The 25,588-nt window shown below is 35.4% G+C and overlaps 1 protein-coding gene across 3 annotated transcripts in view; it reads right to left on the bottom strand.

Moving 5' to 3' along the window:
* Positions 1-1,878: 1,878 nt before the first annotated feature.
* The window catches only part of CPNE8 (copine 8), a 104,099-nt gene continuing 80,389 nt past the window's right edge, over positions 1,879-25,588 (bottom strand). For all 3 annotated transcript variants that reach the window (XM_080577510.1, XM_080577511.1, XM_080577509.1), the window contains 7 exons: positions 21,958-22,004; positions 20,990-21,171; positions 18,935-19,062; positions 15,179-15,281; positions 11,651-11,708; positions 8,787-8,860; positions 1,879-3,826 (listed from right to left, as the gene is read on the bottom strand). In XM_080577510.1, coding sequence (XP_080433636.1) covers positions 3,638-3,826; positions 8,787-8,860; positions 11,651-11,708; positions 15,179-15,281; positions 18,935-19,062; positions 20,990-21,171; positions 21,958-22,004 — 781 coding nt within the window. In that variant the 3' untranslated portion in view covers positions 1,879-3,637. The remainder of the gene's footprint in view (positions 3,827-8,786; positions 8,861-11,650; positions 11,709-15,178; positions 15,282-18,934; positions 19,063-20,989; positions 21,172-21,957; positions 22,005-25,588) is intronic.

Below are 25,588 nucleotides of genomic sequence, written 5' to 3'. Positions count from 1 at the left end.
CCCTATTTAGCTGAGAATTTCCAGCTTTTCAAAATGTGTCTTTCCAGCGAATACCTGTTCTCCTGAATTCTTTATCTCTCTTTCAAATATTTCCCTGGGGACCACCCTTAACAAACATTTTCGTGTATAGAAGTAAGCTGATTTGAAGGCCACGAGAATTCTGTTGTGTAGGCTGCCACCTTTCCTTACAATTACAGAATTCTGTTCTTCATAACTAAGATCGAACTAATTTCTCCTTCCAGATCAGCAAATGATAACACGCTAGTCTGAATGAAACCTAAAAGTCATTCTCAAATGATATCCTCCATGAGACAGTGCTCTTCCTAATCTGTAGGACGTTTGTACAGTTTGCACCCTGCACATTTGTACATTTTGTCCCATCATGTCATACTTTACCTTTCTTAAATATAAATACTCTCTGCTACTCTTTAGTAATTAGAATAAGAGGACTATTAATTATGAAATGCTATCTACAACAGCATGGTAGATTTACAACCCAACATGTGCGTTACCAAAGTGTTACCTTGATCATGAACTCTGCATAGAGCTGCTTGCACCCTGCTGCCTGGCCAGGACCCCTTGTTACTCCAAGTCCAGCTGGATATGGGAGAACTAGAAGCAACTCTCTGGTTGGAGAAGTGACAGTCCAAAACTGGAAATCCTGTTGGAGAGTACAGCAGCTAGCATTTCCTGGGAAGGGAGTTTTATGGCTCATTATTCTTCAGAACAAAGCCAGAAGGAAAAATGTCTCCATATGACGTTTTGCAGAAATTCAAGTTATGACCATTGACTCTCATCATTATTACTGGCATGACTAAGGCTACCGTGTGAGCCTGCATAACGGTACCATACACGTTACAGAACTAGGGTGTTGAACACACAGGCAATGTCACCAGTCTGGAAAAAAATCCTTTTCCCACTAGAATACTTAGTCATATGGTTATAGATCCACAAAATGGTTTGGGTTGGAAGGGACCTTAAAGACCACCCAGTTCCAACCCCACTGCCATAGGCAGGGACACCTCCCACTAGATCAGGTTGGCCAAGGCCTCACATCTAACCTGGCCTCGAACACCTCCAGGGATGGGGCAGCCACAGCTTCTCTGGGCAACCTGTGCCAGAGCCTCACAACCCTTTCAGTGAAGAATTTCCTCCTAACATCTCATCTAAATCTCCCCTCTTTTAGTGTCATCTACAAACTTGCTGAGGGTGCGCTCGACCCCATTGTCTGTCATTGATAAAGACGTTAAATAGTACTGGTACCAGGACAAATCAGACCTCTGATTACATCTTTTTCTTTCCATTAATTATGTTAAATTTACACTCCAATACCAAAGAGAAGGAAAAACAACAGTGTAGAACAGAATAGGTTGGAACCGGTGCTGGATAGAAAAAAATAATTTTTTGATTAATTATTAAATTAATTATTAATTTTTGTTAATTAAATTGATTAAATAATACCAATCCTTAAAAGTTCCTCACTTGTTAATTTTGAGACTGATCTTTGCATTAATAAAAGGTGCTGAATAAGTGAGAGCTAATAAAGTTATAAAGTTCCTTTTTTTTTTTTTAAATAACTCAATCTGAAATGAATAAATACTAGATAAAACACCAGATAAATATATAAATACTAGATAAAAGGTGGAGAAATAAAAACTTGGAAGACCTGGAAACCGATTAATTGGCAATTTTGGCTTTAGGAGAAAAACCTGCTAAAAGCATGGACCCATGTGAATTCATACAAATGTCAGCATAAAGATTCACCTAACAGAATGAAGCAACAGAAATATAGTATTAATTCAACTATTTATAAAGTGCCAGCAATACAAGTATGAAATATAAAGGCAGAAGATGGAAGGAGAACACCACCATTCAGTAGATTTAAACATTCTTTATGATGCACTTTCATCAAAATTTGTAATTGTCAGGTATCAAATTTCATTCATGCAACACCAATCCACTAAGAAATACATATCTTGGTGAGAAAATTAAAATTCATATTTATGTAAAAACTGTTTTGAAACAAAAATAAAACAATATTTATTTCTTAAAAAAAAAAAATTCCCCGTTACTAACAGAATAATTATCTGGAAAAAGGAACTTCCCGCATGAGATAGTTAAAGGAATTTAAATATATTTAAAAATGGAAGATTCTGCTTTTATATAGTTATATGCCATTAATATTGAAGATATGTTTCTGGAAAAAAACTTTTCATGCTTAAAAAACGCACCTTAGTTTCATACTGTACATTACCACATACAGTAGTAAGAAACAGAAGTAGTAAACAGTTTATATGCAAAGAAAAGAAGTTACAATACAAGACAGTTACAATTGTGACACACAAAAAAATAAAAATGTTCAGTTTTAACAGTATTTGAAGGCAATTCACAATCATTTCAGGAGTTTTGTGAAATTTAAGGCCATTAGTTCTAAATAAAATATATCTGACACAAACTCACAAAACTGTGTATTTTGTAAAAACTGTACATGCAAAATCATTTCATAATTATATATGAACAGGCATATAATAAAATTTTTGGGTAGTTCAGTACACAAAATTGTGCACAAAGCAACATGGTTGTGCAATTTTTAAACCAGTTAATTAACATTATCATTCATGCATCCTGAATGGAAATGTGATTAAATGACAATATAAACCCAAATATTAAGAGCCAGCATCCCTTTGAATGGGCAATCTAGACAAAAAAGTTATAATTTTAAATTAAGTTTAAAATGATCCATTATAAAACATCTGCTGTAATCACACCAAAAGACTTTTCTGATGCAAAATTTCCAGTGCTTTAAGGAATGCATGATAAGATTTAATGAGCTCAGTGAGTCAACTGTAATACTCAAAGTTCTGATTTGAGGTAATTTTCTTTAATTACTTATAGCAAGTAACTCTTCTAATTTGCTTCAGTAACTAGTTTAAAAAACTGTAAACTTAGATAAACTTAGAAATTGGAGAATTTCTGAAAAAATACACATACCTCCCCCTTGAAGTTTGGAGTTGGTCGTAAGTCATACACAATTTATGATATTCACATTTTAGGAGCTTATTCTCAGAGTGTGAGATGAATAGATTACTGAGCACTGATTGAAGCAATTCAGGTATCGGAAAACACACATATATTTGTCCTTTTCTTAACTTCCGCTTGTATTTGTCTGGACAAACATTCAAAGAGATATTGCTTCTCTTGTGATCTTGTGACAAACTATTGCAAGCTAGAAGACGTGTGAATCAATATTCCAAACTTTTATTCTTAAGAATAGTTATAAAAGTACTGAAATTTAAAAATAGTAACATGTAAACATTGATACAGAGGAATAGCATTCCTATACATTTATGTACACACAGTATTCAGAGAGGACATTTCTTCTGAGTTGAAATCCTGACTTGTGCTTTCCCCTCGAATAAATAGATCAAAAAAGCAGGGTTTCTTGTCCAAAAAAAGAAAAAAAAAAGGACTCGGAGAGAACATACACATTTTCATCCTAGCATTTACAAGCTTTTCAGTTGCTCATGCAACCTTATAGAGAATTTTGGTATGTGAAGAGAATTTTTCTAGCTCCAAAAAGCTACTGCTGCATCCAGAGACTCTCAACTTGTGAAAAATACCAAGCACTTTGGAGCACTCAAATCTGAGTCTGTAACACATGAATAGGAGGTGTGTAGGGTGGTGGTGCAGGTGACGGCTTTATTCCTCTGACTCTCATGTAGGACAGAAACTGGTCTGGGATCTCAGCTAAAACATCTTTAGCAAGTCTTGCCATGCTTAACACGTGGTTCCCACTTCTGTCAATGTAATCCCGGAATGGCACAAACTACAAAACAAAAGATACATTTACACAGGTCATTACGCAGACACAGAAGACATCTTACAACACAAAAAATGAGAAAGTTTGATCTAGGGAGTTAAGGTACATGAATATACTACCTTACACATTTTATATATGCATATACACATTCATATTTTGTATTTTATATACACACATTGTATCTCAATTTAAAAACATCTACTCTAATAGAAATAGTATCAAGCTTTCACTTGGGTGAAGCTCTTCATATTCTTAAACCACGGCTGGCTGAGATTACCAGTTATGTGCTTTATTGACATATTTGGCTTGTCTCTCAACCCTGTTTATACAAGAAAATAATTTTGTTTCACAAAGCTATTCTTAGCTTACATGTCCTGTTCATATAGGGCTCTCCTAACAGACTGTCTCTGCTCTTGCAATTTGCGGACAGATTTTTTGCCATCTGAAGTGAACAAAACAAGAATGGATGACTTTATATTCTTAATCATTTTTCATTATACTCAGTAGGACTATGAACCAACGCAATACTTTTTACCTGACACTAACGAATGCATTAAGCCTCTAAGCTAAAAAGATTTGATTTCAAAAAAGAATGTGTTATGGGATACCCAGATCTGTTACACCTAAAGAGTTAGCCACCAGCTTTTCCTTGAAATTCATAATAATTAACAAGATGCTTGTGCTACTGGTAAGGAAAAAAAAGAAACAATCTAGGCTCCTTGATTTTTATTCACAGCAGGCAGCATGCAGAGATGTAGTTGGTAAAGTTATCTAATCAGTTGTGCCAAAAGGAATGTTATCTGAAATTCTGCTTCTTGCTCAAATTTTGGGGTCTATCTCAGGATTGCAGTTGGGTTAGTTTTCAAAATTGTGATTTATTTTCAAAAGCTACTAGTATGGTTGGCTATGCCAGAATTCAAACCCTAACAGTACTTTGTTTTCCCCTCATGAAACAGAGATTACTTAATTGTTAACTTTTCCCATATAATACTCCAGGATAAAACTAGAACTGATTGAGAAGCCAAACCCAGAGATGTCTCATCTCCTGGCTGAACTCTAAAATGAGCAGACCCTTTTCCCCATTATCCTAACCTGAAAAAAAATTGTCTTTTTGGATGCACATCAACCGAGACTTTATATTAAATTTCATTTTTCTAAAAAGCATTAAAGCTTTCAAGATTTAGGAGACCACTGAATTACAGCGAGAGTTTAACTTACACCACATTTCTGAGAGTCTTCCATGAAAGACAGAAAAAAAAACACAACACAAGAGACCTACTTAATATATTAAACAAATAAAGCAACTCTTGGAAAAAAAAAATGAAGGCAACCTTTCAGCAATGAAGAACTTAATTAAATCATTTTTACATCAGCTCCGGAAAGCACTTCTCACCCTGGACTTATGAAACTAGATGAAGTTTATTGCTACCATTCTGCTATGGTTTTTCGCAATGAACTTCTTTATTTTCAGTGGAGTCAATATTAAAAAAAAATGCTTAAAGGAGGCAGGATATGAAAAACATAGCTTGTTCATCAAAAGCAAAACAGTTGAAAATTAAAAATTGTTCTTAAAAGGCAGTATCACTATAGATTCTATAGGGATACATGGAAACAATGGCACATGCAGAATGACACAGGTGCATGCAACTTGCATATTGTCTTATTTTCAAAATCCACCACAAAAATCAGAAGAGCAAAGAAGAGGGTAACAAGGGAAGATGGGTAACAAGAAAAGATGGATAAAAAGAATGGGGTACTATTACGTTTAGTGGTGCTCACCTAGAAAGTTAAGCCAGCTCTGGGATTGGAAATAACAGCCATATTGGGAATGGAGATATCCCACAGAATTTAGGAATCATATTTTCCATTCAGGTGAAATTTGGGAATTTGAAGGTTGGGTTTGACCTGAGGCATGGACAGCATTAGCAATAACCTTCCTATGCTTAATCTCGAGCTCTGGATCTGTCCAGTAGCGTCCCTATCAAGGCATCAATCTCCTACCAAAATACGTTTAGAATTCAAGTAAGAGTTGGCTCTTTGCTTCACTCCCTGGATGAGGATCTCAACTTGCCAGATGAACAGCTTCAATCCTTGGTGCTTAAACTATGTTGATTTACACTGAAGCCTGTATCCAAATTAAGCATAAACAGCAACTGATTGGAGTATTTCCCCAGCAAGCAGTTCCTTAGAAAATGGTGACTCAGTCACAGCATACTTGAGTCTGGAAGTGACTTCTTGAGATTACTAAAAAAAAGCAACATAGGTTTCCAGAAGCCAGCACAGCACTGCCCAGTTTCAATAGCATGCTCCTTCTTAAACTCCATCACCTTGCTGGTAAGAATACATCTAACTGTCCCCAGAAGCATGAAGTTAGAATAACAAAAAAAAGGAAGTATCTCTGTAGCCTGTAAGTTTACACATTCAGCTGTGAAGGGATAAGCTTGGTGTTCATTTCCCTCTCAGATGGTTATTCCTTTTCTAATGTAGTCTTATGTAAAAAACATATGCTCTCTGGTTTAAAAAACAAATGCGTCCCATTTCAAGAGATCACCTTAACAACAGCCATGAAAACTCAGACCACATTTCTGCAGCAAAGGCTGACTGTTTCAACAGTGAAGTTGTTGAAATGCAATTATACAATACAGATGGTATGAATTAGTTCTCCCTGCCCTCTCCTTAAGGTATATAGGTATCAGAAGAGTTGTAGGAAGTATGGACAGATAAACATATGCACAGATACACAAGGACAGATGGCAAAGACAGCAAGGCCTAGAGCTACCACACAGAACAAGCAGAGGTGGTAGAAATCTTTCATAGAATGAAAGACGTAAGAAAAATTGAAGGGAGACTGAACAAATGCAAAATGCTTTGCCTTTAGCTTGAGAGTTTATATAAAATTTTAATATACAAAATGTTCAAGAGAAACAATAGGGACATTACCATGAGTAAATATTTTCCTAAAAATAAATAAACAGAATATAATAAAAAAATAAATAAACAGGAAAACAAAGGAGCAGAAATTAAATAAACTGAGGAAGAATTGGTAGACATATAATTCAGACCCCTACAATACTTATGTTTATTAGCAAGGATGGAAAAACAAAGATCATGTCTTTCCATGAACTGCAGTCAGTAGTAAATATAATCAATACTGTGAGTCACTTATAGCGGGCAAATCTCTCCATTCCTAATTTACTTATTTCACAATAATACTGACTGTTAAAATTAACAGTCAGTTTTACTAGTTAATTTTAACTAACCTAAACCACACAAACACAAAAAAAGATTATCTTTTTATATTTTAGTAGTTTATTTTATAAAAGCAAGTCAGTTTTATCCTACCATTTACAAAATAAAGGTCACACTAACTTAAAGGGTTTGACATTATCCCTTTTTATTCATGTAGCTAGACTATAATGTATTTGTTATTATTTAGACAGCGCACAAAATATTACTGCCTTCAGCTAATTCAGTATGGCTTGAGGCAAAGTTCTGATTGAAATACGTTCATAGTAAATAAATGTTTTATTGCATTTCTGATCTGCAGTGAATTCTAAGGAAATGCAAAAAGGTATTCACTGAATTTTATTTTTTATCTCAGCAGAAATTGGAATATTTCTGATGCATAACATTTTCACTAATCTTTTTTATAACATTTGAAGAAGTCTATTTGTTTATGCTCACTGAATGTAAAAACAGCAGCTTTAGGAGATTCTGTTGTTTGGAGAAATTATGTACAATTACCTTGCATATATTTAAAGTACACAGTGCAATGCATGTCAGATGTATGTGAATTAGCTTCAACAATTCTGACATGGCACAGGACTTTGCAGAAATACTAGTCCAGGATCCTGAAGCACTTCCTGTTCTGGAGGCAGCTTGTTTATAGTTGACTTAGGCCAGATACCTTAGACAGATATAATTATTTCTACAGTCACCAGGTTGATCTAATTTTTAAGTAGTTTGCTACTTTTCAAATGTCAACTTCTTTAATACTTCCTTTAGCAAGCAGGGACTAGTATGCTGAGCCACCAAACATCTTTCTGTGTGTTTGGTTCCCCTTTAGTATCCCATGAAAATAAAAATGAGTATCTAATCTCTAATTTGATCAAGAAAACAATTATGAAATCAAGTCTTTCCAGGTGTGTATGTAATCAGTAAGCCAAAAAAGGGTGCCAGGAGCATGGATGAAATACACGGTTTGGACAAGCTGTGGGCTTCTAGAAATCTGCTGCTCTTGGGCAGAAAGGGAATTACGGTGGGTATGTGCACGCAGAGCTACCATACCACCCTGCAAGTGGCTGCTTAGGTGTGAATGACAGTCATAGGGCTGACTGAATGGTGGTAATGAGCAGGAACAGAACCAGAGGGTTTTGGCAGAGAAGTGGAGGAGCCTGTGGAATGCAGATGAGAACAGCACTTTTAAGGCTTTGTTCAGTCACCTGAACACAGTTGCCTGCTATCATCTACGATACCTTGAGGCATAAGGCATCTGCATGGTCATATGTGGCAGAGAGGACATGGGTACTGGGAGACACTCATGGTCTTCTGTACTGGCAGTTAGAGGCAAGGGAAGATACCCTACGCATCTCAAATCCACTTGCTAGAAGGCTAGGTACTGCAAATTTCCACAGAAGTTGCAGATTTTTTTCATGGAATCACAGTGAGATTGCAGTACCTGGAATGCAGAGGCACCTAACTCTTCTCCCATGGCTGTATAACCCTAAGACTTTATCTCAGTGTGTTACCAGTTAGGGATCATTTTCTATTCAATGCATATCCAATATTTTGTGTTATATAAAGGCTTAGAGGTATCACAAAGAGTTTCTGAGCTCGTTATAAACATCCGTAAGATAAAGTATGCCAGTGCTAAGGTAAAATGAAAGGTGGGAATATAGATAGAACAAGAAGTCAAAACAAAAAGGATCAGTAAAATGTAATGATTAGGGCAATTTTTCTCTCCCACCTGCACAATGTCTCTTTCTGCAAACTTTCCTCTTGAAGAAATCCTGACTACATCACCATCCAGTTCTTCCATAGCTTAAAAAAAGAAAGAAATTAATTTATCTGTGAGAGTTCAACTACTCAAAGAAAGCATCATTGAGGAAAACTTCAGTCAATTTACACTTTTAGAGGAACAAAACCAACAACTGCTATCTTAAGGTAACTCTTTAGATTATTTGCTCTATACAATACATCATGTATTGCAGTTATTTTGTACTTTTTCATGCTAGCAATACCTACTTTTTGCCTTTATTCTCATCTTCAGAACAAAACACACCATGATAAGGTCCACCATATCCTTCCAGCTCCCAAACCAGCAAGCATATCCTTTTGGTAAGGCTATATTCATACTTTCATAGGTGGAGAAGAATTCATCTTCAGAAATTATTGTTACAGAAGGTAACAAAGGATATAGCACAACAAGGCAATAACATTCATACTGGAATTGTAATGACTGTTATTACATATGAATTAGGAGTTCTTAAAATAATTTTCTTAAATTTACTAGCTAGCTCTTGCATTTTTTTGAACAGGGTCCAGGAAAATTCTGTAATTGTCAATATACCCAGAAGCCATTCTAGACTTCTGTAGGAAGGCGTACCTGCTCTACAGTTAGTGTTGCAATGGATGGACCTGGGATTACAAAATAATTGCTCAGCCATTGGATCAGCAATCCTACAATCCTTCTTTCAGTACACTGTATGAAAATCTAAGCTCTGGAGCACTAGACCTTCTTAGGGCTTTACAACCTGGGCTGAGCTCACTGAACCCAAAATTTCAAAACCTATTTCTTCCAACGCAAGAACTCGAAAGCAGAAATAAAGCTATCAGGATCCAAGTTCAAACAAAACAAAAGAATATATTTCTTCAAAAAATAGTTAGTAGGCCTGTAAAACACATTGCTAGATGTTGCTGTTGATGCAATAAATGTACACATGTTCAAACCAGAAGACTGGACAGGTATTTGAAGAGAAGACCCACTGAAAATTTCCAAAATAAACATAAACCACATTCTGCTCAGGAAATTCAGAACTAAAGACAGTATTCAGGGAAATATCTTTTTTGCTTATTTCATTTCTAACATTCTCCAGATAAATACCTGTGGCCGTTTCACAGACTGATCACTGGGCAAAACAGAACACTGATCTGAGCCTTCACAGTCATCCTGACATCCTTATGTAAAGCTGCACCAAATGTACATGCCATCTATCAAAGCGCCAGACTTTTATTCCTCTGGTAGCCCCCAGGGGCTTTGAGATCGAAAGTGGACAGTGGTATCTGGAGAGAAGTAGCTCAGTCTCTCTACAGCAGCTTGACTGGCCTTTGAACTGTAAGAGTATGCCTGGAATGTACACGCTCTCACACACACACTTTTTCACTATCCACATCAAAAATGGAGACTGTTTTTTTTTTTTTTTTTTTTTTTCAGAAATAACTTATGTATATGGGACAAATCATTTCTCTGTCCTCTTGAGTGGTGTTGTTGTCTACAGATCTGGCACACATCTAACTGGTGAATTTCACTCATGGAGCATGGGTTCAAAGATGGAAACTGTAGGAAACAGAATCCTGCTTGAACAAAAGTCATAGGGATGACACCCTAAAAACTCTGTAAAGACAGCCTCCAGAAGTAAAAGGAAGTCAGAATTTACATGATCCGACAGTCAAGACGAGTTTGAGCAAACTCAGGGACTGGATAAACAGAGAAAAGGAAAAGGCAAAGGAGGGGTGAGGAAAAAATAAGTAACATAGGTCTAGAGTTTGAATCCTCTGGGGGAAAGTAAACCTTGCAAATTTCCCTCTTAATGCATTTTTGAAGAGAAATGGTCTCTTCTCATTGCTTGTGGCATACAATCATCTGAAGTATGAATGTCCATTTGGACAATCTCATACAGGAATATGGTACTTTAATATACCACTTGCCAAAAAGCATAAGAAAGTCAACCCCAATAAATTGTTTTTCTTGTATCATTTTTTCCTCGTTTTCTTACTCCTGGAATATTTGCGTAAGAATTTAAATGTACAGTCATTGAGGACTACTTACATTATATACTTGTGGTAGTACTAAATAGTTTCATGTACAAAATGAAACATGGTAGTTTCATGTACAAAAGAAGACATGCTGCCTAACCAGAAGTACTAAAATGGAAAAAAAAGGATGTATAACTTTGAGAAACAGATATAAAGGGAATGTCTATACTTCATAGTGCATTGATGTGCAAGATGCCACTTAATTCATTAGTCCAAATAATGGAAGCAGCTTAGTCACTGAAATAGAGAGTGCTGTTCTGGAACACCATATGAAAGCATATGCAAATAATCCTGGTGATTTCTTTCCTGCTGTAATATTCTCCCAATGCTGGTAGACAGTAAGGTTCACTTCTGTTATAAAGTGAAACCCAGTTTAACCCAGATCACCTCTTCAAAGTTATTTACTTTCCTTAGCATTTTATTACTGCAATAAGAACACATGATCAATATTTCCATTCAGCTGACGTGAAATATGCATGTTGAAAAAATTCAGAATTACTTGAGTATACTTATTTTACTCTTTTTTTTTTTTCCCCCACTCATCTTCTAGAGCAATGTAAATGCTCAGCCCCCATATGGTTCTGTGTCTTGAACAGAGAGCCTGAGGGGCTATACAGCTCGACATGGTAGCTTGTAATCATACTGTTATCAATCAATCCAGCTGGAAATGTCAACGGTGCTTACTGCTTGTTCCATATTATATTTTTTTAAAAGAACAATATTTGTTTGAAAAGCCACATATTACTAATATGTAAACAAACATAAAACATTCTAAAAAAACACTAAAACACTTACCATCAAACTCTGCTGGTCCTACCCCCACTATAATTATTGACATTGGAAGCTTTGAAGCCTTCAAAAGAAGAAGAAAAAAAGAGGTTTAATGCATTGCATAACCTCTGCCACTATTACGTAAGATCCGAGGACAATATGAACAAAAAAATGTGCAGAAGTGATGCTTGAAATAGCAATTCCTCATCTTCATCTCCTAAAAAGTTGAGTGCAAATTGTCTGCTTAAGTGCTAGGTACAAATCATCTTGGATGAAGACAAAAAGGCAGATGATTATTTTGATTTATTTTTTCCTTATAAAGTCTTTGAATCATATAGGATCATAATTAAACACAACTATGTTAGGATTTAATACTAAGATGACAACTAAGAAGACAAATTTCTCTTAGAATCTTTTGTAAACTGACAATAATTGTAAATATGTACCTAGTGACAGTCTGACATTTATTTAAAGGTACTCTGTTGCTTCTCGATATTACATAGCTGCTTGGAATTACATGATTCCCTGTATTTTTACATAGATCTAATGCCAACTTTTCTCAGGAGAGTAAATCACCTATTTGAGCAATATCTACCCAGTATTTCTTCCATGAATGAAATTTTATTCAAGTTAATCATCCATGCCACAAAATAAACAAGATATTGAATTGCTTTATATTTAAGATTTTTAATTTTACTTTATCTTTTTTATTCAGTGAAAAAAGGCAAAGATGATATCTGGCTTTCCCTGACTGAACTCTCTGTAAAACCTTTAAAATTACAAAGACAGCATCATAGATATTGGATTCTCCTGCCCTGATAGCAGCACCAGATGTCCAGTAGAGAAATCATCTGAAACTGGCTCTTTTGAGGAGGGTAACAACTAAAAAAAATCATCTAACAAATGTCAGAGCTGACAAATGTTCCTTATTGAGATATTCCATTGAACTTTGAAATGTCTACAGTCATTTTAAACAGGAGTCTACACTGGCCAAAAATCATAGCTGTATGCTTTCTGCTAAATTAAACTCAGCTTCACTGAAGTTTGAAGTCAGGTGGTTTTAAAACATACTGTTATAGCTTTCTTCCGGAATATAAGAAGTGTTTTTCTGCCTCATCTAAAAGACATTCTCTTTTTAGATGCACCATCCCCACTTCCCATTCTTGATCTGTCACAACATTGCATATAAAACCAACTTTCTTATAGCAGAAGATTTACAGTTAATTAGTGTATACACGCTAACTAAAACAATGAAAGTATGACATTCTATAAATCAATAATGTGCTCACCACTCTACATTGTACAGTGTGCTACACACTGACTGCAAATTCATGATGAAGTATTACTACGTAGTCAATCTTCCAACTAAAATCTTGTAGCAAAGTAAAAAAATATAATAATCCCTAGTTAATTTAAATACTAAATATTTATTAATATTTATTAATAAACATTATTAATATTAACTACTATTTGTTAATAAATATTTATAAATAATTAAATGCTACTAAAGATATTGGTTAAAGACCAGACGTTGTCCTGGTCAAGTGGCTCTGGGTGTCCCTGTTGGAGTAGAGGGCTTGGACCAAGTGGCCTCCAGAGGTCCGTGCCAACCTCAGCCATTCCATGACTCAGGACCATAACTGTACCTGAGCTGCAATACACTGCGTAAGACACTGATACTAAGTATAAAGTATTTTTCAGACATGAAGTCTCTACTTAAAACAGCACGGAACACCTTCTGTTTTTCAGATGTTTTCTAGAATCTCAGCATTTGAGTGTAAAGAAAACATTCTTCATGGACATTCCTATTTAGGAAGACACATTAGTATGTGATACAATATATTTGAAACAGTAAGTGGCAAGGTCATGGCAAAGACAAAGAGTTCAACTTTTGCACATAAGCTTGGTGTTGGCATTTACTGAATGACAGCGTAACCTTTAAATAATTTGATAAAACAGAATGTGTGACATATATGCTGTAAAAAGGAGGATGTATAAAGCACAATTAGTGATAAAAAATGAAATATACTCTTCCCGAGTCTTATACACATCAACTTGTATTTAACATCACTGCCCTTTTTATTAATTCAAATATTACTGGATAGCATTTGATTAGTTCTGTCATGGTATACTGTACTCACACTGCAAGAACTACACAGAAAAAATAATGAATCTTCATCAAAAGTAATATTTCTGAATTTATGCTCATTCCAAGCTAACAATACATCTGCTGCACTTCCAGACAGTTGCAGAGTAACAGCTAGTGTTCCTATTATTCCAGTAGCATTTCCTACTCATGGAAACAAGACTTTTCTGTATTTCTTAGTGACAAATTAATTAATTGTACAAATTCACAACCAATCAAACTTGCTAGTCTCTTACTTACGCTCTACATGGACTTCAAATTGAGGGGACAGTTAAATCAAAAGCTTTTTTTTTTTTTTCCCCTCCATGTAGCTTTTTTGCCACATAAAAGAAGCCAGATAACAAACTTCCAGGGTAGACTAGAGACGGAACTTCCAAGATAAAAGCTTGTTTATCTCCTATAAAAGTGAGAGTGGCTTTATCCTATTTTTAACTGGAAGAGGTAAAAATTTATCATATGGGTTGAGAGAGTCCTTATCAACATACAGGCTCTGTCCATATGCTGCTGGCAAGAGCTTGAGGGCATCTTGCTTTCCAGTGAGAGACGGAGCATTTCAGTAATATTTTCTTGTGCACCCTACAAGTGGAATGGTACTACTGTAGGCAGTAGTGAAAGTGGGCCTTCAAAAATATGCCTCTTAATTCTATACCATTCATTTTGACATGATGCTTAATTATTTTAATGTAGGCTTTTCACCCATCACTTTCCTAGTAACTAGATCCACTGTGGTGTGTTTAAAATTATTGGTATAGATCTTTTCAAACCCTAGATGGAAGCTGGTTGTCTGTGTAATTTCATCTGACATTTCCCAGGGGCAAAAGAAGAATGGAATGTGTTTGTAATGCAGAATATTACTTATAAGCATAAAGTTTTGAAGAGCATATTGAATATTGAATATTGCATACAGCATATTGAAAATAATGAAGAAACTGAGAAACAATTAAGAATTTTTAAAATTCATAGGAACTATCTACAAGGATATCAGCTGACAGTTATGCCTGACCTTTGGGACCAGAAAGTTTGGGACAGTTTTTAGAAGGTGGGAAAAAAAAAATCAAAGCTGTATGCAATTATTTGAAAAATAAACAAAGGCTCACTATGAAATACTGCATGGTGGGATGTGCATGAGGAAGGAAGAACCAAGACATAGATTATAAAAGTTGTATGAACATACAGCGTTAGACAGAAGAGTATCACTTCCCACAAAACACTAATTAAGCTGAGATATAACTTTTGGTTTCTTTTAATCTTTGTGTATATTTTTTTTTTTTTGCTGTTTGGAAAGAATGGTTAATTTACAGAACTAAATTAATGCCTAAAATAATAACAGACTTAGTTTATTGCCTAAAATATTTAAACCCAGAAATATAATTATTTTAAATTTCAATACTTTCCGCAAAACTTACATTCACTATGGATTCTTTTGTCTGAGCCATATCTGAAATAACTCCATCTGTAATAATGAGAAGAACAAAGTACTGGGAGCCATCTTTTACTGAAGAAGCATATCTAATGGAAAAAAAAAAAAGAGCATTATGATAGTAAAAGAAACCCTTACACAAAAGGCGCTAATATGACGAAAAGCTGTATTTTTTAATTTGACTAAGGACTAACAAAAACAGTTAACTGTGATGCAGTGGATCTCCAAAAGTGAAGACATTCATAGTTAAGATGGGCATTCTACTTTTAACTGAGAACATTAGAAAATATCTAATACAATAACTGTAACTAATACAATATTGATACTGATAATCTGCACATGTTGAATCAGTTAAAAGCGGGGCCTGTATCACCATTGAAAGAAGCATGGACAGAATGCAATTTATAAAATCTTTATCTTTAAAAGTCTTTAGAAAGTTATTTAATAGTTATTACCTTTGGGAAACATAGTTTGGTGTGCAGAGAATATATCACTATCGAATGGTTGCTTTTATAGCACAAATAAAATTTATCAGGACTTAGCACACTACATAAACACCATTTTTTTTTGTCTTACAAGAAGAAGTTACATACTGTTGACCTCATTTTCAGATTTATAGTCCATGTATAGATTTGTAATATGGCTGAACATGCATCCTGAAACCTTGGCTTAGGTATTTACACCCCTTTATACCGCCCATAAATAGGCCCTCTAGACTCAAGCCTCTCCCTGTGCTGTATATAAGACAAAACACATACAGTGCCATCCCAGTCCTGCCTCAGCCAAAGCAACCAAGAAGCAACTACTCTTTGAAAATGAACAACTTTTGAAGATTTGGAAAGTTCTGAAAGATAGCGAGTCAGCAGCAGCTCCACTGAACTCTGTGACCTGCATATCAGAAACCAAGACTTGAATTTGTTTGCTTTCAACTCCCAAGGGTCAAAGTGTCCTGTATAATTGGTTTTGCATGGAGCATGATGTTCCACTTGCTGCTTCACTCAACAGCAGCCTGTGTAGTTGCTACTTTCATGAAGGCTCTTGGTGCTGTCAAGAAGTCAGGTAGTGGAACTTTGTAAGAAAAGTGGTCATGAGTAGTGTGGAGAGCAGGGGAAAAAAAGAATTCTCCATACGGAGTTATGTACTTGGGCATGATATATATGCCCAAGTATACAATAGGACTGTCAGAATTCACTGTCTTATTGGCCACTGGACAGGGTGCGTTCTAATGATGTTCATGATGTTCATGAATATTCTAACTCTGATGTTACACAGTAAATTTGCAAGTGAGTGCTGCCAGTAAATAAGATGGTGTAACCACAACATTTGTAAGAGTTTGGAGGATTGTGTGTGAAATGAAATCTACAACTCTCAGAAAGCCATTACGCTCCTCCACCTCCCTCCCAGGATATAGATGGGTAGAAAAGCCACACAGTCAACAACCTGTTGAACAACTTCTGTTTGTACGTTGGCAGTAGGGACTGGAATTAAATGTATAGATTAACAAGACCTACTGTGGAATACATTTTCCCTAAAACATCAAGACTTCTTTTATCTCATTTTTCCACAATACTCATAATTTTATCATTGATGACTTCAGAGATGAGGGATGATCAGATGAGAGAGTAAAATAAAAATGCACTACCCCTTCCGAGCACTTAATACTGTCTACTTGCCTACACTGAAAAAAAATGGAACAAAAGTTTGATTACTTCAAAATATCCATGGAAAAAAAAAAAACACAATCTGCAGTCCTTTGGAAGAAAGATCGTGTACAAGGAGGGGAGATGATACAAGACATTAGAAAGAACCTGGTGTAGTTTGGATAATTCTTTAGCTAGGAATTATCCTAGCGAGGGAAGTATAACATTCTCATTACCTGTTTGAAGACCTCTGGAAGAGTTCTGAGATCACAACAGCAAAGTAGTATCTGACATAGTTTCCAGAGATTTCATCAGAGATGTATTTTTAAGTAGGATGGATGTGGGAAGAATAAATTTCTTTGAGACTGAAGATAGGTTAAAAAAGAAACTGCAGGCTAGATGAGAGGAATAACTATCATCACTTCTACTGCCATGTCTATGAGAGTCAACAGAATAGATGAGAAGCTGAACTTTGAGGGTAGATGCTGTTACTGAGAGCTGGTCTAGTACATGGATTGTATTAATGATGGTCATGCAGTAGAAATGAAGACATCTATGAAGACATCATGAAGACATTTTTTCCACTTCTAAAGTAGTGCGATTCATTATCAGAAGGAGTTCCCAAAGTTTGCAATGAGTTGATATTTAGATGGAAGTTCAGTGGAAGAACTACAAATGATGGTGACAGGCTTCTGCAATTCTGGAAAAGCTGACAAGTATTCAGAAGAAACAAGTGGTGAGAAGAACTCAATTTATACCAATGTTTTGATGGTACTAGATCATGAATTTCATTTTTTTTGGGTAATGAACAGGAGGCTTAATGTTAATTGCCAAATCCTGAACCAGCCAGCTCAGTTGGTACAATCAGTTTGAAAGAAGAAGGAAGTCAATGGGTTTCATTTCCAGTTAACAAGGCAATGACACATACATGGAATTCATCTATCATAGGGGCTGGCAGATTTCCTGACAGAAGACCACAGTCTGAGGACTGCTACTGCTACTTCCATGTCAAATGGAAGACTAAAAGGAGATAGGTAGTTGCTAAAGGCAAGTAATGGAATATACATGTAAATGATTTAAATAGTATGATGCAAAGATGGAGCAATTAATCCTAATGATAAATAACTGGAATCAGCTCTCTAGCCATGCTGGAGTGCACAGCCAATTATTTGCACGCTAGAATTTGCAAATTATTACTACTGGGCAGTAAAACAACAGCAAGAGCAGTAACAAGAACAGATAAATAAAACAGGTGAACAAATATATAGAACAGCTAAATAAATATTTTTTGCTACAATACCTACTTTGCAAGCTCATAGTAAAACATTAACCATGCAATGATTTACATATCCCTGATGCTTTGTTTTATGAATATTAGTTCTTTCTATGTATCTATGAATAAAATAAAATTTGTTCAGGTAGTTACTCAGTTAAATTATCTGATCTGTACCTCTCTTCCTATACCAACACATGGAAGAATACTGTAAAACAAGATCTTGTCTGCCAAGATAATGCAACATTATCCTCCTTGAGAAACTTCTAAAAACATGGGAGAGGTTATACTTTGAGAAGTTAGAGGAGGTGTTGCATAACACAGCATTGTTGCTCCCCAACAGAGGCTGTACAATTGCTTTAACAGTACCCTTACCAGCTGAGAATCTTAGCCGCAGAGAGTCCTCCAAAACATATTCGACACTGAGATTAAAGGAACTGCATATCTCTAAAAATTACATTTTAAGAATTTTTTGATAGATTTATGTCTTATCTGTGAATCAAGAATTCTGATTACTGTGCTTCAGATGACAAAAAGGGAACATAGCAGAGTGATCTCATGAATAATTTTTTCATTACGGATTCTCCTAAGATTTTAATACAGGGTAGATCAACTGGATCACTTTTATTTAGTTTTAATCAGCTCTCAAAGTCTGTGTAATACTAGCACAAGGTCTTCAGATCTACTTACAGGTACAAGTTAATCATTTTGGAAGAAAAAACATCATAAATACCTTTTTCAAATTTTGGCATCATATAACTGTTAGTCTTCTACATGCAATAGCTGTACAAACAATAAAAAGTTTCTGTAAAGCACCTGTTATGCTTACCTCGCTACATGGTTAATTACAGGGGCAAAGTTTGTAGGTCCATAAAGCTGGACAGATTTTAGACTCCTATAATACGCCTCCATTACTCCATCAATGCCATGGCAGTACGGATTTTGAGGGTTTCCATTCTAATGAAAGTAAGAGATAAATAATCACTAAAAATAATCACAAAGGAAAAATGATGCAGCTTAGTGAAAATTTATCCAGTGTCCATTTTTAAATGGCGAAGACCTAAGAATTTAAGGATCTCTTCAAAGAGTTTGCTAGCAATGTCCAGTATAAGAGCTATGACTGGTTCTGAATATTAATTGCTTGTAGAAGGAGGTTTTAGCAGCCTCATGTTATATGCAGTCTGAATCACTGGCACAGGTTCCCAGACATAAATACCATCTTAAGGGGAATTAAACAGTCCTTATATGGAACAGTAACAAGCATTTCTCTGTGTGCATTTAAGGTATGAATTACAGGACTGATGTAAAACTGAAATCATATTTAGGAGCACAGTTATGTCTCAATAATCTCTTATTTTAAAAGCATGAAGAAAAAGAAATGGGAGCCAAATCCTGATCTTCGTACAGTACGTGAGTATAAGGTAAGCTATAACCTCTTTGTCGTTTTGCGATACTGTTCTGCATTGGAATACTCATTTTAGGTCTGGTATAAACTGATGAAGAAATGAACTTACTCTCTGGAAACCCATAGAATTAGTTGGGACTTGCACATAAGACTGTAAATTCTTTGAGTAGGCATTTTACTATCTAGTTCTATGACGACTCTATGAGGATACCTAATTTCAGATGACAATACAAATACAAAAGGTAAATTCCAGATTAATGATCCGTGTCAGGCTAGATAGATAACCATGTAAGGCTTCAAACCTTCCAAATCACCTTACTCTCTTCCTTATGCCAACACCTCATTGACTTAATGTGCCAGTATCTTATTTTAAAGTACACTGCATCTCCCTTAGAATCTAGAAAAGCAAAGGGGATTTTTCATGGAATTGATCTGGAATGTTAAAAAAGAGTGCTGAAAGCACTGCTGAGAATTAAATTGGAGACAACTACGCATGTTTAGGTCTGGAAGAAGGAAGAAAGACTGTTTATTCCTCCTGTAAAAGCACACACAATGCCTTATGTGTTAATTGAATTAATTTTAGAATAAACTTTTAAAATCTGAAACTAGACAGGAATAATTCTGCTGTTTTAATAGTCTTACTTACTATCTGTATCCATATTTTTGAACTTGCTAAAAGAAGACCAAGGAAAGTTTGTGATTCAAATTAATATCTGCAATTACATCTGCTTCAAATTGCCATCCATATGGAAAACTTCTCCTTGAAATGTGGCATAGGTTTCTAGCACACACTAACAGATGGAATACATATCTACAATCACCAGTCTATTCTGCCATGTCTTTGCTGCTATCTAACTGAAACTCACCTGATACACCTACATTTGCTGAGAACTTTATCCTACTCAGTTAAGAACAAAACCCTCAAAATCAGCAAATAGATAAACATCCACACTAATCTCAAACACCAGTTTCAACACATTAACCTTTCTAGCAAATCCAGTTAGATTTTAGCTTTGTAATTTAACTGGCACATATACGAAATCTCAGATTTGTTCCTATAACCTCATCCTATACTCCACTTAGTTGTCTCTAGGAATCTCTAAAGTAGCAGCCTGTAAAAGATAAAGAGATCCCAGAAAATGAGAGAGAACAACAACAATAATAAAAGATTATCTTGGATCTTGGTTCACTTGCATGTTAAGATACATTAGCTTCAAACTGAAATCTTTCAAATATTTATTTCTCATGCTGCTACAGATGAGGTTTATTACTATTTTTGGCCTACAGCGACTTCTTGACTCTGGACTTCTGTCAGTAACTTCACTAGCATGAAAATTTTGAAGTAGTCTTTTAGACATAAGAATTAGCATATTCTGTTCTTTACTTGCCCAGTAATTACTTAACACTAAAACCTTAATTCCGTAAATTTGGTTGCAGTACAGAAATTCAAAAAATATTTATATATATTTATTAGCTTACCAATGCAAATTCATGTGATACTCTTCCATCTGGAGGCAGCCTAGCTCCAAAACCTAGAGCTGGGAACATTTTATCACTATCATAGTCCTGAATTATTTCACCTACTGCTTTCAGTGCCATGCCGTAAGCATTCAGCTGATAGGGATTCATATAGTGCAGTGAAGTAGGCTGTGAAGGATTACCTGTTGAAGCAAGAGTCAGGTTTACTTTACAACTGAATCACTCCCAGATTTTCTCTCCTAAAAATGACAGAAATCTAAGAAAGCAGAAATTGAAAAGATCATGAAAAGGAAAAAATATGTATTTCCTATATACATACTTGTGGTTAAGTCATGTAAAAATGCAATGTTCTGAATACATTTTTAATAGGTTAATAGTAGCAGCTATAACCTTTTCCACTACTGAAAGGGCAGCAAGAAATTGTGATTAAACTTGTAAATTTGTATCACTGTTATAACATACAATACTTTTACACGTACTTTTAAGATGAAATATACAAAAGTATTATGAGATTTGGAAAGTAGTTCTGGAGGAGAATCAAAATTTATTTCTGTTTCATCACACTTCAGCCTCACTCTACCTGAAACTCCTTTGGTTTGTCCCTCTCAAGGGGATCTTCTAATTTAGCCAACTTTCTCCCAGCAGTAATAAATACATAAACAAAAAATCAGAAAGTACAGAAATATTTGCAAACTGTTCCTACTTGTTTAATTTTGCACATAGCTTTTTTAAAAAATAAAAAATAAAGAATCCAGCTGTTCTGTTTGTCCTGCTTTTCTGGACAGGAATTGGTTTCTAGTCTGTAATTGCTCAGCTGATTCCAGATGGTACAATTATACAAATAATTAGTAATACAAAGCAGTTAAGTACAACACTGATATAGGTACACACACATACACTATCTCAAAACAGTGCTTTAAAACTGAACACAACACTTAAATATAGAAGAAACTTATTTTTATTCTTACCATTTGAGGCTGTGAAGTCAATAGCTACTGTGAAATTGATTTGGGTTCTGTAAAATAAGCAAATACAAATCTTATCAATAGCTTAACTGTTATATGGAAAAATAAACAAGAAATGATATCGGTTGAGGACAAAGCATAGGACACTGACTTTCTAATACAGAAAAAAAAACGCATTGAAAACACTTCTATAGGATTCCAACAAAGAGCTACACAACACCATTGTATCAGCATACTGAAAAAAGTTAATTTACTCAATTCTTCCTTTTTTTAAATGTTTGGGAAAAATTCTAAATCAACAGTAAGGTTATTATGATCCATGTACATTATTAATTTATTTTCAACATTAACACTGCTTCTTCCTTGGACATAGTTTAGCTCTAGTCTTGGATGACTTTGACAAGGCATGTAGGGTTTTACTAACCTGCTCTTAACACTAAAATCATGTCTTCAGTCAGAATGTGTTTGAAATCATGCTATATATAATATATTTGGAGAGGATAGCAGACTTTTTGGCAGGAGATTTCATTCACGTGAATATAGTCAATACTTTGAGTGAGTGTATCAAGGAAAATTTTGGAAGATAAAAGTAAAATCTGGGGGCAAGAATGTTGAGCAGTAGCTAAGTAAAGCCATTATCATGCACTTGTTAGCATATTACTATTATCAGAAAAATTAATCACTAATGGACTTAACGAGTGGCAATCCCATTATATACAATTTTGTTCCATAACTTCTTTCAGGACAAACTACTGCCATTCGGGAGATAATCTCTTAACTAGTAAGACTCTGATCAGGCAGAACAGTTTGGATGGATATGAAAATTGATTTTTTACTCAGACTAAGTCTTTTATATCTTCCTTCAAGTTTCTGCCTTTCACCACTATGAACTTGCTGACCAAATTAGCAAAGCTCTTCAAAAATTACTGAACAGATTTAACTCATGCATATTTAGATTAAATATCAACGGTCTGACACCTGGCTTTTGACAAGATATTTGATTGCTATATTTTGTGTAATGAACAGTAGCCACAAAATCTTTCATTTGGTATAAAAATGCTCAAAATTTTAAAAAAGCATCTGAAATTGAAGTCTTCAAGACAAATTTAGATGCATGATTAAACAATCCAAATTTTAAAACACACCAAGAAAACTGAAGCTTTATCTAAGATGGTTAACTGGTTGTTTTTAAAAAAGCCTTCCAAGCTTAGAGTTACACCTGAAATATGAAAAATAACTGCAGTGAAATAATGATTATTTAGGATGGATATGCTGAGCTACCTTAGGGTTTAACTCAGGACAATCTAGTTTAGACTTTAAAACAATACAAACAGCTGTTTCCTATGATGCTGAGGAAATCTAAACAAGTATTCATATGAAAACTGTGAATGAAACTTGGGGTGTTTTCACGAGTAGTTGAATGCTGTTAGAAGGGACGTACAGTATTACTCTAAACAGCAAGAAAGTAATTTTACAAACAGTGCTCAAAAGCACACAAAAACATTAACTGGTTGGAAACCAAAGATTCTCAACACACACAAAAAGCAGAAGGCATGCACCTACACCTAGGAGATCTTGAAAACCAAAAAACTTCTTTTTCACAGTAATATATGAATGCTATGTTGTTGGCTCTGTACATCTTTCTAAAAATCTTAAAGTGCCACTAAAGCGCACTTAAGATGCAATATGGACCAAAAATACCTCACATTTAAGGAATTTTCCCAAACTTAGTGGCACAATATTGGTTAGATTTTAGTTTAGAGAAGCATAGAATCTACATAGTACTATGCTACAGAAAATGGCAATTTACAAGACAACAATTTAGTACATACAAACCACAGAAGACCTAAGGCATTCTATGCTGAATTTTATGGTAAAGCCACACTCTATTTAGGTACAATTAGTCAATTCTGTAATGCATCATTTTGTGAAAAGATAAAATCACCATACTGGTGACTGTTTGACCTATACAGATATCAAAGTAAAAATAATAATTTAAAAGGGCTAGAAAAGCAGTGAGTATAAGAAGTAGTCAAAAATTATCAAGTTCCTAAATTCAACCCCAACCTATCAACTCACATGCCCATCATTAATAACGTGATCAGATACAGTCTGAAACCCACCCATCTCTCCTACCCCCCACACCCAAGAGTAGAATCTTCTTCAAAGAAGAACAGGCAAGGGATGGGCAACACTCAGTATTTCCATTTATCCTCAGAGCAGTCTGTTGCATTTACTGCACACTAACAACCCACTGCCCTGATGACAATACTGTTCATTTCTTTAGTGACTTTTAATGACCTTTATCACTATTGCTTCACAATTAATTTATTTCCTCAGCATACTTGTGAAGCAAAGGGACCTTAGAGCTGTTCTACAGATGCAGAATTGAAATGCTGGAATTAAAGTAAACATTTCTATTCATTTTGCATGTTTTTTTGTTGTTTTGTTTTGTTTTCAGCTGATATAGCATTGCACCTCATTTCTTCAATATAAGCACGCAGCAATATTGACCTCAGCACTGACAAGGAATGTACAGTGCTACTGCTGACTTGGTGAGACGCTTAAAAAAGAAAAGTCTGGTTCATGTGATTTGGCTGCTATCACAGAACACCGCTATGGAAGACTCGACAGATAAAATCATTGCTTGGGGAAACTTAACTGCTCTAACAATGAGAATTCTGTTATGGAAAAAGATACCATTTTATGAACTCTCCTTTTTATTACAAACCTCATATTTTATTAAAACATGGCCTTCCGAAAGTAGAAGGTTCATGATTTATCATATTTGGTCGTTCCTTCAGATCAGTATTTTTTTATACAGAAAGTCCAATTTGAAGGAGGAACTCTAGTTTCCTACATTAATGTATGATGGAAAAAGGTGTGTCCAGTAAGGGATACTGCTCTGAATGGCAAGACAAACTTTGTAAAGAGAAATCAAAAGACCTGCAGAAGGAGACACTGCCACATCTAAAATCCTTAAAGAACACAGAATAGTAACATGCTAGCAGAATTTCCCACAATGAGAGGCAGGAAGGCCCTGGGAAATGGAAAGGACAAACTACTTGAGGCAAAGGTCCAAGACTTTTTTTGTCGTTATTTTAAAATATTTCTAATTCCCTAGAATTTTCCAAAGTAAGTTCTTTCTAATTAGGAAAGTCATTTACTGAGGTTGTGCCCCTGCTTTTCCAGCTGCACACTCGTCAAACAGCTTAATGAGAAGCTCGTGACACCACCACTTCAGTGAGGTTGCAAGGTCATAAGACAGTGTGCAGAAGATGCTAAAACATTGCCATCTGCTTGGCAGGCTGAGGTGCTGAATGTCCTGACCCAGGAGAGGGCTTAGAGAGGGCATCCAAGCACAGCAACATGCCTTGTGGACTCAAAGCTGGAGACATCACTAGTGTCACCATCTAGCCGGTAGAGAGACACCACAGATAGATAAACCTTCACCACAGAGCAGATATTCTGTTTGTGTATTTGGGAGAGCAAGGTGAAAGCTAACCTCTTTCAATAGGAGCTCTATCAGAGCTGATACACGTAAGGGAACAAACTAAGCCTGGTTGTAGCTTTTGACTAGGCTTGACAGCATCCGATTTTTAAACAGCACGTTGGAAGAAAACATGAATTTCCT

Source organism: Anser brachyrhynchus (assembly GCF_964034855.1).
Source record: "Anser brachyrhynchus genome assembly, chromosome: 1".
Lineage (NCBI taxonomy): Eukaryota > Metazoa > Chordata > Aves > Anseriformes > Anatidae > Anser > Anser brachyrhynchus.
Note: the sequence above shows the minus strand (reverse complement) of the source record. Positions and strands in the feature narration are given on the sequence as shown.